This window comes from Xenopus laevis, chromosome 4L (assembly GCF_017654675.1).
Source record: "Xenopus laevis strain J_2021 chromosome 4L, Xenopus_laevis_v10.1, whole genome shotgun sequence".
Taxonomy (NCBI): domain Eukaryota; kingdom Metazoa; phylum Chordata; class Amphibia; order Anura; family Pipidae; genus Xenopus; species Xenopus laevis.
The window spans coordinates 29,090,612-29,107,927 of NC_054377.1; the positions used below are offsets into that span (position 1 = coordinate 29,090,612).

The following is a 17,316-nucleotide window of genomic DNA, read 5'->3' on the forward strand; positions in this document are numbered from 1 at the left end:
GACCAGACTGTAGATTATTATTATTATATTATTATTATAATAATATAAAAGTGAGAGTGTATTGAAATGTAAAACTGCGTTTATAAGAAGCGAGTGATGGGCGCCTGTGTGTTTCTTAAAAGTCCCGTCAGTTCTGGATCAGAGCGTTTCCCATAAATTTTACCCGAACGTGTGAATGTCAAGGTAAAACGTAAACAGTAGAACTCGGTATACAAACAGGCATCATTTCCCAGAAGTATTTGCTTTTCTTCGGTAACTTTGTAGCTATAGAGTTTTACCTATAATTTCCTTTCCACTCTGGAAATAGCAGAACGAAATAACAGCCGTTTCTAGCAAAGGGGTTTCCTCTCGCTGGAGGAAGTATACCATGTATGGGCATGTACGTCACAGGCCTGTTGGTAACTCCGAGGATGTACCAACTGTGCGGGGGGGGTTATCAGTCATAAACATTTCTACTCCGATGCTAGACGGAACACTTCATATTCGGCTATTACAAGGTTAGAATCTTTTACATTTTTTATCCGAAATACACCGTGTTTGACGTGCTCGAAGGATCCGGCAGCGCAGTTTAGCAAAATTGATAACGAAAGTCACCCCCCCTCCGTTATGTAGTTTAGTCTTCCAGTCTCCATTCATAAACTTACACTGGGGGTGTGTGAGTCAGAATGAGTTTAAACCTTGGAGTAGCGAGGATCCAGAACATGTACAGAGACATCACTGGAGCCTACCTTCAGCCAGATTTAGGGTGCAGTAGCCACAGCCTACAGACCTCGGGAACGTCCCCAATTTTAGGAACTTCAGGAATGGGACACGGCGTCAGATCGAACCCACCAGATGACTCGCAGCAGGTGAGTTTATTGCTGAATCCATGCACAGTTCTCTATAACGAGATGTTGTATTATATCAAATATGATGAACATTTGTAGTGTATATATAGATAGATAGATAGATAGATAGATAGATAGATAGATAGATAGATAGATAGATAGATAGATAGATAGATAGATAGATGATAGATAGATATTTAGATTAACTGATTTTAATAGACAAACAAAAGAAATTCCAACGTTTCGATCACATCATATAATGATCTTCCTCAATGAAAAAAAATATATAATTTCTCCCTGTGTGTGTTTCCCATATATTATAGTACATATGTAACATTTTTTGTTGTTTCTATGACTCCCTATACCTAGTAAGGTAAAATTAGTGACTTGTGGATATTCATCTGTGCAGTAGGTGCCCATTTCTAAAGCAGTTGTGGGAAGTCTACACATTGGCTTGATATAAGCTCCATGGAGCTTTTTCTAATTTCTGGGCACAGAAGCTAAAATGTCTAGATAACTCATAAACAGATCTTTACAGATTATGAGGACATTTTATGGATGGCTGGTTAAACCTTTCCCCACTCCATTGCCTTATTTAGCTTAATTTATTTTAGTGTTCGTTAAATGCACCTCAAACTGCTGGTTAAAAAAAAGGGAAGCTTGTGACTCTGCATGGCTGCCAACATTTGAAAATAATTTCCAGGGACACTTGGCTACCTGATTGGTGCATCATCATTTAAGACTTTGTTTTAAAGGACGCACAATGTGCCACGCCTACCAGACATGCCATGCCAAATGTGAATCACCATTTAGTAGTATTGTATTCTAAGCGCCCCCGTACTATAGTATATTGACTGAGAAAAGACAGACAATATTTTCCTGGTCATAGAAATATATATTTAATCATTTTTTAAAACACAAGGCTTTTCCAGAGCTCAGTTGTTATGAAGTAGATATAAACCATATCTATGGTATAATTTCTCTGCAGAGTCTGCCTTTTGATATTGCATGTAAATACTTCTCTAAGAGAGAGTTTCATTTTAGATTGTGCCATTTTTCTGCAAGTTGATGGTAGTTTTTAGAAGCTGCTATTTTGAAGCTAGAAGGACAAATACTTGCTATAGCTAATCTAGTGTGGGGTGGGTGTACTCATGCAGTTTTTTGTGCTGGAGGTCATTTTCTTTTTAATGCATTCATCCAACACACTATATTGGAAGCCTTTTCATTCCAAAGGGGATTTTACCAGAACTGACTAGACTGTGGCTGTTGAAGGAATACTAGGACTTGTCATTTAGCAGCTGCAATGCTCAGGTTGGATATTCCTAGTTTAAATAAACCAAGCTGTTCAGAATTGATAAACAATTATAATTAAAGACATTTGTGATATACAGATACATGATCTATTATCTGAAATGCTTTGGACCTGGCATTTTGTAGTTTGGACAATGCTTAAAAAAAATTAAACTGTAAATATACCCAATCAGATTATTTTGGCACCAATATTTGGATTAATGAAGCTTAGTTACCATCAGGTAAAAGTTACTTTAGTAGTAGTTTATTACTACTGAAAAAAAGGAAATACTTTTTAAAAATTATTTGGACCTTATAAGAGATGGCCTTCCCAAAATCTGGAACTTTCTATTGTTTTTTTGGATATCGAGTACTGAATAATTTGTCTTTAAATTTGTGTTGCTCCCTCATATAATGTATTGTATTATACCCATTGGCATTTTCAGCTATATACAAAAACATAAAAATAATTTATTATTTATTTTGTAATAGGTTTTCAAAAGCATAGCAACTATTTCATTTATGTAGATAGCTAGGAAAATAAATGCAAAGTGTTAATTATCACTGACTAGGGAAAGTGTTAGTTTGCGTTTCCTATGCGTTCAGGTATAGGATCATTTATCTGGAATGCTTGTGGCCTAGGGTTTTTCCAGAAAAAGGATTTTTTTTTTTTAATTTGAATCATTTGCTTAAAATGGATGTATGGATGGCCTTCTTGTAAATTGGATCTTTTTGGATAATGGGTTTACAAATAAGGTACCCCTTAACACCTAATAAAATGCTCTTAATTGTGTTAACTACCCTGATAAAAATGAAGTCGCAGGGATCCTTAATTTATCATGTAATGCATATTGAGTGGAGCTCATTGCCTGCAGAGATTTCTTCTCCTCAATTCTGCATTAGCGCTCGCCCACGAGCAGGAACACTCCGCCAACCGCCAAGTGTCTTAGAAATCAGAAGAATAAACCAACTACTACGTGAAAATCATTGCAGTCTTCTACTGACACTTATACAGAATGGCCCAGCCCAGGAAAGCAAAATAACAGCTCCCACTTGAATGCAAATATGAACATGAATGCTCTGTGTATACTTTAGCTCAGTGTCAGGTTAGCGTAAAGATAAGTAGGAGGGTTGATAAATTCTTAGGCAGAAGTATGTATGATTTCAGAAACTTGCTAAAGGGAAGGGACAGACTTGAAAAATGCATTTATGATACTGAATAACTTGTCCAGGGATGTTTTGGAATGCATAGTACATAATCTGCTGTCTACCTTTTCTAGTTTATTCAGACATATGAATTTTTTATTAAATTATTTAATTTTTTTTTTATATGTTTTCAATTAAAGTTGGTATCTTAATCAAGGGATCTCCAATGTTCAGGTATTTATTAACCCATTATCCAGAAAGCTCCAAATTTCAGAAAGGTCATCTCCCGCAGACTCCATTTTATCCAAATAACAAATTTTTAAAAATTATTTCATTTTTCTCTGTAATTATAAAACAGTACCTTATACTTGATCCAAACTAAGATACAAGTAATCCTTATTGAAAGCAGAACAATCATATTGTGTTTATTTAGTGTTTAAATGCTTTTTAGTAGATTTAAGGTATGTAGTTCCAAATTACGGAATGATCCATTATCCGGAAACCCCCAGGTCCCGAGCATTCTGGATAACAGTTCCCATACTTGACTTGCCAGCTGCATTGGCGGTAGGTTTTTGGGGAGGCAGAAAATTGAATGATGTACTGTAGAATCCCCATTTTATATTTTTCAGGGGACCAGAAAAAATGGGGAAAAAAATCTAGGAAACTGTCAAATCAGGCAAATGTATTATTTATTGGTGGAACCAAAAAATGTGTAAAAACAGGATATATAAAATTGAGGTTTCACTGTAGTTCCTCCTGAAGATAAAGTATTGAAAATGCAGCCAATACCTGTTCACAGAACTAGCAACAGACACTGAGAGTCATTTATCAACACTGGGCAGTAACCCATGGCAACCAATCAAATTGCTGCATTCATTGTTTTACTTGCAGTTGGCTTTAAAAAGCTAATCACTGATAGGTTGCTATAGGTAACTGTCCATGGACAAATTTGCCCAGTGTTGATAAATGAGCCCCACTGTCTTCTGTCGTTTTGTATTCCCATCCAAAAAGTCTATTAAACATTATTGCATATGTCATGTACGTCTTGGTCTGACGCTTTAGGACACGTCGCCTGTATACGTTTCTCCAGCTCTAAAACTGCTCTTGGCATGCAGGCTATTGCTGGCCAATGCCACCTTTCAGGCTGCTATAACAGGAATAGATTTGGCAGACCAATAGTTAATCCTCATATACTTGATAAGTTCTCATACAGGCAAAAAACTGAAAGCTATTTTAGCCTGCACCTTGGTTACATTCGTGAAAACTCTTCTTTTTCTAAGCTTAACCCTGAGCATGCTGACATTTCCATAGGTACTCATACATAATGATGGGTGAATTTCTCCAGTTTCGCTTTGCCAAACAAATTTCCCACGAAATTCACAAAACGGCGAAAAATTAGCGAAGCTCGAATTTTGACGCCCACGTCAATTCGTGTAAATTTTTACGCTGGCATTAAAGTCAATGGGCGTCCAAATAGTGTTGACATGCGACGGTTTTGACGCGAGCGACTTTTCCGACACGTGGCAAAAATTTTTTTATGTCTGCGAATTTTCATGGGAGTTTCGCAAATTTATACGCCGATGGCGAAATGCGGAAGTTCACATCGTATTAGCGCCTGCCAAATTTATTTGCCCATCATTACTCATACATTATTCTTAGGCAGACCCTGTTTTATCTAAGAATTCTACCTGCAGAAAATATATGTTTGTGACTGAGTCACTTCTGCTGCTGACGGCATGCCTGGTACAGAATGTCCTAAACAGTCCACTCCCTCCTTCAAAAATGTACTATATCAAGCATCATCACTTTATAAAATGTAAATGGCATCTGTGAGTAGTTCTTTAATATGGCAAGCAGGTCTCATTACTCAGAATTAAAGGTGGCCAAATCATACCTATTAATATACATTCATTATTAGGCTAAAGAGGATGGTGTCCATAATTCTGATGTACAAGGAAGTATAGCCATTTAGCACGGTGCAGGCAAGAATACTAAGGGGCAGATTTATTAAGGTTTGAGTTGTTTTCCACAAAAATTCTAATTTCAAATAAATTTTTTAGTCAAAATTTACATTTTCAGGTTAAAAAAAAACTTATTTTTTCGAGATATAGTATACCCCAACCCTGGAAATAGCTCAAATCTGAAAATACACCATCTAAAACCTGTCGAGGTCATGGCAGAGGTCCCTTGAACCATTTGAAGATGTTAATAGCCTTCATGATGTTCAAGTTTTTTCAGAGGGTTTTGACCGAAAATCCAATCATTTTGAGCGATTCGAGGTTTTTTTTTGCCAAAAACAGGTTCTATACGAGTTTTTGGGTTTTAAACCCTGAACTTGCAGGTTTAAGTTTTTCCCATTTGAGTGTTTTTTGAAATTAGAAACTATTTGAGTTGTGAGTTAATTCGGGGATTATAAAACTCTAAGACCGATCTTTGATAAATAACCCCCTAAGTACCCAGCTCTTGTTGCCATAGAAAGTCACTTTGGTATATAAGTGGCTTGCACTTGAATCTAGAGGTCATAAAAAATACTCAAGATGGATTTTAGATGTCAGTGGTTTGTCCTGTATGTTATAAAAATGAAGATATTTTTTTGTTTTTTCATTGTCAGGTTAGTGGCAGTGTTTGCAGTTTTGTACATTTTAGTAGTTAGTTTGTACAACTTATTGGCTGCAGTGATCTTTGTTTTCCCATATTAGACCAGAATCGGTTATCTGAAAACAAAATTTGGTATATCCCACAAATATAACTGTTCTGCTAACTGCTTGTCTGTGCTCTCTCATTTTTCTTTCCCAGTGATTGGTATTTTCAGTTTCAGTTTGTATAAAACTTGAGAGAGAGAGAGAGAGAGAGAGAGAGAGAGAGAGAGCTGTGGTACTTTATTCTGCCAGGTATCTACAGATTATAAAACTATGTTGAGTGTGTAATAACACCTATTATTAAACTGCACCCCATTGATACTGATTACTCATCCCATGAATAAATGGAAATATAGATGCGCATCTATCTACCAGTAAGAAATAACTATGTTAGCACTCATAATAACACACTGGGATTTTCTGTTAAATATGTATCAATCAAATATCAATATAAATCAAATGTACCTTTATCGTCTTCAAATTCCTTCACAGAAGTATGCAGCTCACACATCCTCGAATCCTTTTATCCCAACATTAAATGCCATCACATCAAGTCAAGACCTTAACTGGATGATCCAACCAAGCGTACGCCCCCTGAACTTACCACCATATCAAAGCCCTCGGCATGGGGTTATCCGAAACATGGGAGGAGTCTTGAATGTGGGGCGAAGGAGAAATGGAGAACATGTGAGTATTCAGATTACAATAATACTTTGATTTACTTTACTGCTGTCCCTTTTTGATATTTTGAGCATATGTGCCATGTCGTATAAACTCTATATAAATTGGAACAACATTGATAGGAAACCTTATATACAGGCTCAAAGATGCTTTATTTCCCCGTCTAAAACAAAAGTATTTTGCCATTTATATAACGAGTCTGCAGAATCAAACATGATTAAATCCTAATTACACGTGTTGCGGAAATTATTAAGCGACTCATCAACAGCAGAATGAGTCAGGCTGGGAAAGAGAGCCTGGTGGTGCGTGCCAAACCATGGTTTGAAGAGCGAGATAAACATTAATGACTGAGTCATAGGGTCACAGTCACTGCCAATCCCTCCATTCATGTGCATGGCAGGCAGTATTCATTGATGCCACCCCCTCAGACACATAGTAAAGATATTTTGTGGAAAGTGGCAGTGCCAAACCACCTCCCTTACACACATTTCACAACACTTATATACATTGGATAAAAGATTTATTGTCTTGTTTTTTCTCACAGCTGTCACCAGAGGAAGATGAGAGAAGACGAGTGCGACGTGAGAGAAACAAGATAGCAGCAGCAAAGTGCCGTAACCGTCGCAAAGAGCTGACAGATTACCTGCAGGCAGTAAGTAGAATAGGGGAGATGAATACATGAATGAGAAGCATACTTAGGGGTTACAGTGAGAGAAAAGGGCGATCACAGAATGAAATAAGACATACACGTGTTTAGGAGAGAACCTTGGAGATACAAGGAAAGGAAGTAGTTCTGGGACAAGGGTGAATGTGCACACTATTAACAATACTTGATATACTTTTTACTTTCAATAGGAAACTGACAAACTTGAAGAAGAGAAGTCATCCCTCCAGAAAGAAATTGCTGAGCTGCAAAAGCAGAAAGATAAGCTGGAACTCATCCTTGAGGCACACCAGCCTATATGCAAGTTTCCTCACAACATGCAGCAAGTGGACTCATCCAGGCTGGTTAAGGAGGAGCCACATGAAGAGCCACCTCGGGGACCTAAAGTCAATCTTCCCAGAATAGAGCTGAGCGACACACTCCTAGAACCAGAGGCCCTACACACCCCAACACTCATGAAGACACCATCCATTACTCCTTTTACGCCAAATTTAATATTCACTTATCCTGGTCCCCAAGAATCATGTTCCATCGCCCACCGAAGGTTGAGCAGAAGTAGCAGCAGCAGTAGTAGTGAAGAGCAAAGTCCATGTTCTCTAAGTTCTAACAGCCTACTGACTCTATAAAAGTATTTTTTACTGTGTGTGCTTCTGGTTTTGGAATCACCTGTTAGAAATCTATGCCATCCCCAACATTTTTATAGACACTCTATATAGGGTTTTATTCACTTTTTTAGTAAGGCATGCTATTACTTACCTCATACTTCCTCCCTTAAGAAATCACATTACTTCCCAATGAATGATTCTTGTCAGATGCATGACCTGTCATTATACGGTTATAAGTAAATTGTGACGCAGAGCCATTTTTTAATAGGTTCCTATATAAGCAGCAGTAGAGCAGGTTCTCTTTATATTTATTAAAAACATATTTTTATATGATTTGTGCTTGACATAAAAAACGTGCATTTTGATAATAGCACATTAATAAAATAACCATGAGAAAATATTTGTTTTGTTTTTTCTGTAGCAAGCTTCACATAACGTGATTTAGAAAAAGGTGCACAGTTTTGTTCAGACTAAACAGAACAACCACATTTCATTGGAACGATTTCCAATGATAAAGTTTGTCAATAAAGATTTTAGAGTTTTAAAGCGTTAAAGCTTTGAATTGAAAGCAATGGCAGTACCACAACTAAAATTTCCTATCAATAACAGAAACTCAGCATTAGCCAAGCCAGATTTGTGTCAAGGCCAGCAAGGTTTTAGGGGTAGAATGCCACCCTGCCACATTCCAATTTTGTTGGAAGCACTGGGGACGTATAAACTGCCCACGCACCTAATCCCTAGTGCTCTGGAGGTAGCCTGGGCATGTGCATGCTCGGTCGCAAGGGGAGGGGGGCTGGCAGGTGGCCCTCTGGCCTAGGGATGGCCTAGACAGAAATCCGGCCCTGACAGTTTTTGGATTATGCACCCCCATCCTGAAATAAAATTTTCACTTATAGGGGCAAATTCACTAACCTCCGAAAATTCACCAGCGACGGCTTCGCTCACAGCGCAACACTTCGCCAGGTGTAGATTAGCCTGGACAATGCTAATTCACTAAAATCCGAAGTTGCGTCCAGGGCGCCGAACGCTGGCGAAGTTGCGCTATCGTTACTGCATGAAGCGAAGTTGCACTAGCGTTGCCTAATTTGCATACGTTGGGAATTTAAAGTTGAATGGACGTATATGTTGCAGCAAAGACATTACATTACACAAGCCCAGGGAAACCTTAATGAAATAAAATAGAGTTGTTCGATTGCCCTACACATGAGCCCAGTGTATAGTTTATGTGCCTTATGTTAGGAAATGTAGGGGGGAAGTGGGTTATCCCTTAAAGGAGTGTGCATTTGCGACCCTTGATGCTCTTGCACTTCTTCCCTGGGTAAAAATGATAGTAAATGATCTCTATAATTTTGCTATGCGTGTTATAATGAATCTCATCCTATTTCCATGTATTCCTCTTCAGTTTATTCGGTTTCTTTTTTTTCTTACTCATAGTTACATCACTGTTTCTGACTCATCTTGATCTGTTACAATGAAGACTTGGGTGGGGTTTCCCCTGCCAAGTATCCTTGGCAGATACCTATGTGAATAATGAAATTATTTATTTTTGTGCAAAGTCATTCTTGTCATACATCTATTCGAAAAGAAGGTTAGAGGATTTAAAAAGTAAAAGAAAAATACTTCAAAGGATTTGTTTATCTGTTATTATTATTATTACTACAAGCATGGGATCCGTGAATCTGTTATTCAGAAAGCTCTGAATTACAAGAAGGCTGTCTCCCATTGACTCCATTTTATCCAAACAATCCAAATTTTTAAAAATGATTTGCTTTTTCTCTGTAGTAATGAAACAGTACCTTGTACTTGATCCCAAAAAAAGATATAATTAATCTTTATTGGAAGCAAAACCAGCCTAATGGGTTTATTTAATGTTTAAATGATTTTCTAGTAGACTTAAGGTATGTAAGATCCTAATTATTTGGAAAAACCCAGGTCCAGGGGCATAACTACAGAGCCTTAAAAATAATTTGCTACGGGCCCAGTAATATCTAGTTACGCCACTGCCCAGGTCCAAGCATTCTGGATAACAGGTCCCATACCTGGCTGTACCTGATTTTTTTACCTGGAATTTGCAGTAGGTCTTAATTTTTAAGTCAGATTTGAAGATTACTAGTACTATCTGTGTATATATATATGTATATATATATATATATATATATATATATATATATATATATATATATATTTATATGAGACACATTCTGTATAGCAGAGGCTCCATGGCGGATATGACCTCAAGATGGAAAACTGCATTTGGCTGTTTATGGGAGAGAGGGTGGGCCAAGGGTGGAGTTGTGCCATAATTGGGGGGGATGTGTGTGCAAGGAACTTTTATTTTATTTATTGAAACCCTCTCTTTACTTATTGGCAGAATCCTCCACCCATGGGGCCCAGGAGATCAGTGGGCTAATAATTGGAACCCCCTGGGGGGAGGGCCCTGCTAATTTAGAAAGGCTCCATGATTAATTATGCCGCCTTGAAACTTACAATCTAAGGTTACTATCACATTCACACATAGATAGGTCAATTATATAATATTATATATTATATAACCTGCCTACAGTATTGGCACCCAGATATGTACATAAGAAAATACAAGTTCCTAAGATCCTGCAGATGGCGCACAAGTCAAAATCAAACCCCAGTGCTGCAAGGCAGAAGTGCTACCCACTGATCCACCATCATATCCAACTGTATAGAAGTTTTGCTTTCTTGCTGTAAAAAAAAAAAATCTCTACCAGTGTCAGTGAACACCTAATAGCATTTTCAGTTGCAAGCCATTAAAAGGAAGGCTAATAACTTGAAATACATGTATATAAATCATACTAAAACTTTAGCTTTTTATTCAACAGTTCTCCAATTTGCAGTTTCAGCAATGTGGTTGCTAAGGTTGAAATTACCCTAGAAACCAGACATTGAAGAGACTGGAATATGAATAGTAGAGGGCTGGAACATAAAGATGAGTAATAAAAAGTTGCAATAAAAATAAATTTGTAGCCTTACAGAGTATTATTTTTTAAATGGGGTCAGTGACCTCCATTTGGAAGCTGGAAAAATCAGAGGAAGAGGGCAAATAATTAAAAAAATATATGAAAAAATTAAGGCCAATTGAAAAGTTGCCTAGAATTATGCATTCTATAACATACTAAAAGTTTACTTAAAGGTGAACCACCCCTTTAATGACCAGGCTGGTAGAACACTGGCCAGGTGACAACTCTACTTGAGAATCACAGAATTTAAACCACAGCCTTAGGTTCCTTACACCCTAATAAGTTGTACTTGGTGTGAGTCAGCATTTGCAGTGAACAAATGCCAAACAGCATGACTGAGTTTTGTGCAGCAGGAGAAAAACCTTGAATTGTGTCAGTGTAATAATACTCCATAATGTTCCTGCCCCCCTGTAGTCTTTCATCTTTCATGTGTTCCACCACTAGGGAAAGCAGGAACAAATGCATCCCATGCTTCCTGATAGGACTGTACTCATTGAGGTGCAAATAAGCGCTGAATGCATGAACCTCAATGAGTACAGCACAATCAGGAAGCATGGGATGCATTTGTTCCTGCGGTCCCTAGTGGTGGAACACATGAAAGATGAAAGACTACAGGGGGGCAGGAACATTATGGAGTATTATTACACTGCCACAATTCAAGGTTTTTCTTCTGCTGCACAAAACTCAGTCATGCTGTTTGGCATTTGTTCATTGCAAAATGCTGACACACCAAGTACAACTTATTAGGCAGGAAATCAGTGACTCACAGCATGAGTGAGTTGTTTGCAAAAAAAAATATTGTAGGAATAATGAATAATAAAGGCTACTTGTGATACAGATTTATTAGACAACATTTTATCTTACATGCAAATTTTTTGGCAGCAATCTTAGAAACAGGATAATCTTTTGAATCCTGGTACAACACATTGGTTCCATGTGAAAAAAGCCTATTAGTATGAAGCAGATCTTTTTGTACCTCTTTTTCAAACATTTTTCAAATGTTGGCATGGATGTCTTGGAGGCAGGTACTGATGTGAACTACATCAAGGGGGTTATTTACTACAATCTGAATTTATCTCATCGATACAATTGAGCAAAAACTTGTCTGTCTCCTGATTTCATTGGTAAATATTTTGATTCATTTTAATGAACATGACAGTTACAACCAGGGAGGGAATGGTTTTCCTTTCTTAAAGAGATACTGACACCAGAAAATAAACTTTTTTTTAATATCTTTCATAATATCGTTTTTGCATATGATTTATAATTTTGCCAGATGCTTTTACATTACCTTTCTTATCCCCATGTTCCTCTATGAAGAGGCTGCCATAATTGTGTAGCTGGAGTCCGTTAGTACGGATGGGCGAATTTGAACCATTTCGTTTTTACAAAAATTCGCTCCAGGCGAAATGTCGCCGACGACGATTAAAGTCTAAAGTCAAAATTTTTGTCGCGTGGCGATATTGTTTTGACGTGCGTCTTTTTTTTTGTTGCACAACACCATACAAGTCTATGGGTGTCATTTTTGCGGCGAAACAAGGCGAGAAAATGCACCCATCCCTATCTGTTAGCATTAGAAACTCTAACTGACAGGCTGAGGAGGGACAGTCAGGTTAGCAAAACAGTCAGGTTAAGGAACTTCAAGTAACATTTGCTTACAGAAGCAGAACTATCAGTGAAAAATGATCAACATGACCTATAGGTAAATTTTTTATGTAGATTAATATTTTGAAAAGAAAATGTTAGTTTCAATATCACTTTAACACACAATAGTCACTTGCAAATATACAGATTCAATAAATGTGTCAAAAAGATGTATAAAAATGGCCTACAACTATCTATGCCCTCCATAATGATCTAAGTCGGACAATGTGGTGTTTCCACCAAAATAAGTCAATTTATTTATATCAAGCTTGAAGAAAATGTTAGCCTATGTACTAATATTAGCCAGTGTATTTACATAGACTCTGAGTTTTTTCCAAAGGACCAGCTTGTTGAGCAAAATAATAACTGGAATTACTTAGATTCATTCTCCTATAAACACAAGAGGCGTTACAGCCATTCACAAAAACAGAACCTTGGCCAAACACACCCATCATCTAGAGTAGTATCCAAAAAAAGCTGCCAAATACAATGTAAGAAGTACAGTATATTATCATTGTCCTATGAGAACATAAATCTCTATGCGTTGGACAGTCTCAGTCTTCCTGCCCAGCCTGCTGTCCAGGATTGTAGATTGAATATCCCACTTCTTGCTGCACCAAAAAATGGCATAGTCTTTGGCTCTTTACAGCACTCTACTAATAAAGAGCCTGCATTTAATTTCCGTGCTAATTTTGGAGAGCATGCTAGAAAAAAAGCAAAGACAAGTTGCTAGAGATAGAACTAACATAGCATGAAGAAGCAGGCGGAGGGAGGATGAAAAAGGGACTGAGAATAGAATAATAGAATTTACTACCCACTAATAGTGAATCTGCAAAACCAGGAACTGCCACAGGATGTTGTAAGATGAAAGCGCAACAAACAAAATTGCATGTTACGTAGTTTAAACAATAGGCTAGAAATATGTTTAAGATATGTTTATTCAATGATCTTATGTTGAAAAGGGGGATATACTGACCCTTTAAGAAATGGGAAAATAAAGGCCACACAACCCGGTACAAACATGTCCAGTTACAGAGACCCATGTCTCCAATCTGCGTGAAGTAATATCCACTTTCCAGTAAGTGCTGACCCTATTTAGGGTCCATGATTTGGGACTGACCCCCCAAAAAATTGAAAACCATTGGGAGCTATGTAGATATCCACCCTACTCCAGTGGGTGATTTAAAAGAAAGATAACTCCTTCCCTTTGAAAACATGCCTTACATTCCTGCGCTAATAAGACTTCCCTACAGTATATGACATCACCTGGTGGGTCTGCACTAGGGTTGCCACTCATACAATTCCAAAACAGACAAAATTAAAAATATAGGAATATACAGGCCCCAATATAGTATTACAAATGCATTCAATAGTGATAAGTGAATTTGTCCCTTTTAGATTCACTTGAAAACTCACAAAACACGGATTTTGATGCCGGCGTTAAAGTCAATGGGCGTGCAAATAATGTTTGACGTTACAAATGTATTCAATAGCGATGGGCAAATTTGTCCAATTTAGATTTGCCTGAACATTTGCAAATTTCCTGCTAAATTCCCAAAACGGTGAAAATTTTTCGAAATGCGAATTTTGATGCCGGCGTTAAAGTCAATGGGCGTCTGAATAATGTTGACGAGCGACGGTTTTGACGCGAGCATCTTTTCCAAGGCGCTGCCAAAATTTTTTGCCACTGCAAATTTTCACGCCCGTTTCACTAGTTTATTCACTGGTGGCAAAATGTGGAAATTCCCCCAGCGAATTCGCTCATGGCGGATTTATTTGCCCATCACTAGCATTCAACCCATTTATTATTTACATTGCAGTACAGCAGTCTCAGACTGTCAATCTATACATTTTGGCAAATGCTAATTTTGCAAGACTGTACCAGCAATAAAGTCTGCCCCACCCCATGCACTACTTGCTTTAAGCAGCCACAATGCTTGGGACACTTTGAAAGGTGTCTTTAGGAAGTCATCCTATATTCCCTTGTTAAATTGCCATTCTCCAAAAATGGTATGAGATAATGAAAGTGAGCGGCGCACTTTACAGTTTCTGGTAAAAAGCAACAACCAAATACCTTTCAGTATCTAACGTCTCTATTTGAATACATCCCATTATATCATGTACAGTCAGCTGCAGAAACCTTTTGCAAACACTGACATCATGTGGACAGCCAGGCATTTGACTCTGTTAACCCAAGAAAACAACACACATAAATTACACATGAACGTGTAGAAAGCAGTGCATTATAGAGTTGGCCAAGAGGGCCTTTGTCCTGAACCCTTAACAACTAGGAAGTAAAATGAATGTAACAATTATAATTATGTAACATATATATATATATATATATATATATATATATATATATATATATATATATACATATACAAATATATATATATATATATATATATATATATACTTCAGCTACGTCTCCAATCAGACAGCCATAATCTTAATTTTTCCTTTTCAAAGTGGAGTAGCAGCTGGCAAGGGTTTAATAGTTGTGTCATATGTTGTCATGTAAACATCTGTGTTTTTTCTTTTCGACTGGAAACTTTATTTTTAGCACTGGCACTATGGTCATGTCATACCAGCACCACAGATGGTATCACTGTACACACTAATATGAATAAGCGTTTGAGTATTTTGATTAAAGGAGACATTTTGTGTAAAAATTAAGAATGTACCAGCGGGTTATACTCATTTAGATATAGAAGAATTGTGCTTAAAAAAGTAGTGTTTCAGGCTGATTTATTGAATATTTCTGCAAAAACCCTCACTTCTCTTCTACTTCCTGCTCCCTGAATTCCAAGGCTGTGCAGGGGGGCCGGCAGTTCTCAGCTCACTGCACTGTAGGACAGGAATCAGCAGCTAGCAGGACCTGATAGGGAACTGAAGCCTGTCTTTGCTTGTGTGACTAAAGGCTGTGGTTGGCTGCCCCCCTCCTACTGTGCTTCTGGCCGGGACCGTTAGGACACGCCCATCCCTCATTTAAAACTGGGTCAGGGTGGGACCCGAGAACATCTATAGGGAGCTCCAATAAAGGGGCTATTTTTAAATATTATATTAATTTTTAGTACTCTGTAAAAGCAACACCATATATTATTTATAATTGCCTACACAATTAGGTTTTTTTTCATTTATCCTATATGTCTCAGTTAAATATAATACATTTATTGGTATTATGGTGCATGACTAGGTTTGCCACTTGCCCGGTATTTTACAGGCCTGGCTGGTAAAAAATTAAACTTGATCCCAATGTTCTTAATAGGGAAAATGCATAAAAATTATAGGAAGGCCGGTATTTTTTTCAAGAAAAGGTGGCAACCCTATGTATGATAAAAGAGCATGAGGGTTTTGTATGCAATTGAATCACATAGGTGTGCTATCTGCAGGCACTTTTTTCTGTCTGGTTCTTTTCCAGTGGGAATATATCCTTTTGTAGATTCTATGATTCATTGTACCAAAAGGATTGAAACATAAATATGTACTCACATTTATGCAATTGAGCTAGTTGTCCTTGTTGACCCAGTGAGTCATGTCTTGATTTCCCCCAGAGTTCCCTTCGGCTGGTGTGAACTCAGCACCACTGCTTTTTCAGCCCGAGAAGTCAAATACTTATTATACTAGCATGAAACCCTCAGGTTGTTTAAGTTGGTATTCTTTCAACAGGGCCTTTCTGTGGGCCAGTAGAAGCAGACATAATGTCCAAGTTTTACTAACATAGGTCACATTTTGCTGGAAGGTAAGTGTAAGCAGTAAAGAGTGATTGAAGTTTATCAGAGCACAAGTCACATGACTTGAGGCAGCTGGGAAATTGACAATATGTCTAGCCCCATGTCAGATTTCAAAATTGAATATAAAAAAAATTGTTTGCTCTTTTGAGAAATGGATTTCAGGGCAGAATTCTGCTGGAGCAGCACCATTAACTGATTCATTTTGAAAAAATTTTTTCCCATGACAGTATCCCTTTAATGTTTTTTTTAAAAACATGATATTCATGGTATTACTAAATGTGGATCACATGTCTTGTGGGCCCTAGGTTAGTTAGACGGCTCCATACCTATTAACATTTTAGAAATAGAAAGAGGGACAAAACAATTTGTCACACATAGTGCGGTGAACTTTTTTGACCATGCCCATTTTTTGTGACTACACCCCTAATTACCAAAAATTGGCAGGCTATTAACGTTTGAACACATTTCTTTATGTGTTATTACAGTTTTTCTAATGAAAGTGAATTACCCTTTAAACTGCAAGCCACAGTTTCCCCAAGAGACCTGCTAATCTTAAATTGTTACACTTGTTTCTCTGCTTATTTTAATTTGTTACAAAAGTGCACCTGCCACATATTCTGGGCTCTCTGCCAAAAGCCAATTAAGTTTTAGAAACGCTGTATCTTTTTCTGGCTGTTCAGTGCAGGAGCTGAAAAAGGAAGTCGGGACATTTCAGTAACAATCCAGGACTGCAGGTTGAGCTGTCAAAATTGTGACTGTCCCGCAAAAAATGAAACATTTGGGAGTTATGCGGCTCCATTGTCCTTTTATAAATCTGAGTGTATATTTAAGATTTTGAACTGTTGCGATTTTAGTAAAGAACTGCAATTTTTAGGCCATCTTTTAGGTCTTCATACAAGAGCTTCTGGGTGTTTCCAAAGCATTGGGAGATTATGACAGGTTATTTTCAGACTAAATATATTAAATATACTAAAATCTATTCAGCATTAGCCTTGAAACTAATTTCCTGCATGTTTTGACTATGTTTTGATTTCTAGTACAGTGTAGCAGTAAAGGCATATTAGCGGCTGCAGGTTCTTGGGGCCCAGGATCA

The 17,316-nt window shown here is 37.5% G+C and overlaps 1 protein-coding gene across 1 annotated transcript; it reads left to right on the plus strand.

The window, feature by feature from the left end:
• Positions 1-431: 431 nt before the first annotated feature.
• On the plus strand, positions 432-8,250 carry fosl1.L (FOS-like antigen 1 L homeolog). Its single transcript, XM_018257679.2, has 4 exons — positions 432-848; positions 6,395-6,589; positions 7,128-7,235; positions 7,439-8,250. Exons 1-4 carry the CDS (start codon positions 666-668, stop codon positions 7,871-7,873), a joined length of 921 nt encoding a protein of 306 aa, XP_018113168.1. The 5' UTR covers positions 432-665; the 3' UTR covers positions 7,874-8,250.
• Positions 8,251-17,316: the final 9,066 nt, after the last annotated feature.

Bases quoted from the DNA above. Each gene is read 5' to 3' on its own strand.
- fosl1.L (XM_018257679.2), top strand. From the start codon at position 666: ATGAGTTTAAACCTTGGAGTAGCGAGGATCCAGAACATGTACAGAGAC. The intron at 6,590-7,127 runs GTGAGTATTCAG...TTTTTCTCACAG, and splicing joins GAAGGAGAAATGGAGAACAT to CTGTCACCAGAGGAAGATGA. The intron at 7,236-7,438 runs GTAAGTAGAATA...TACTTTCAATAG, and splicing joins TGACAGATTACCTGCAGGCA to GAAACTGACAAACTTGAAGA.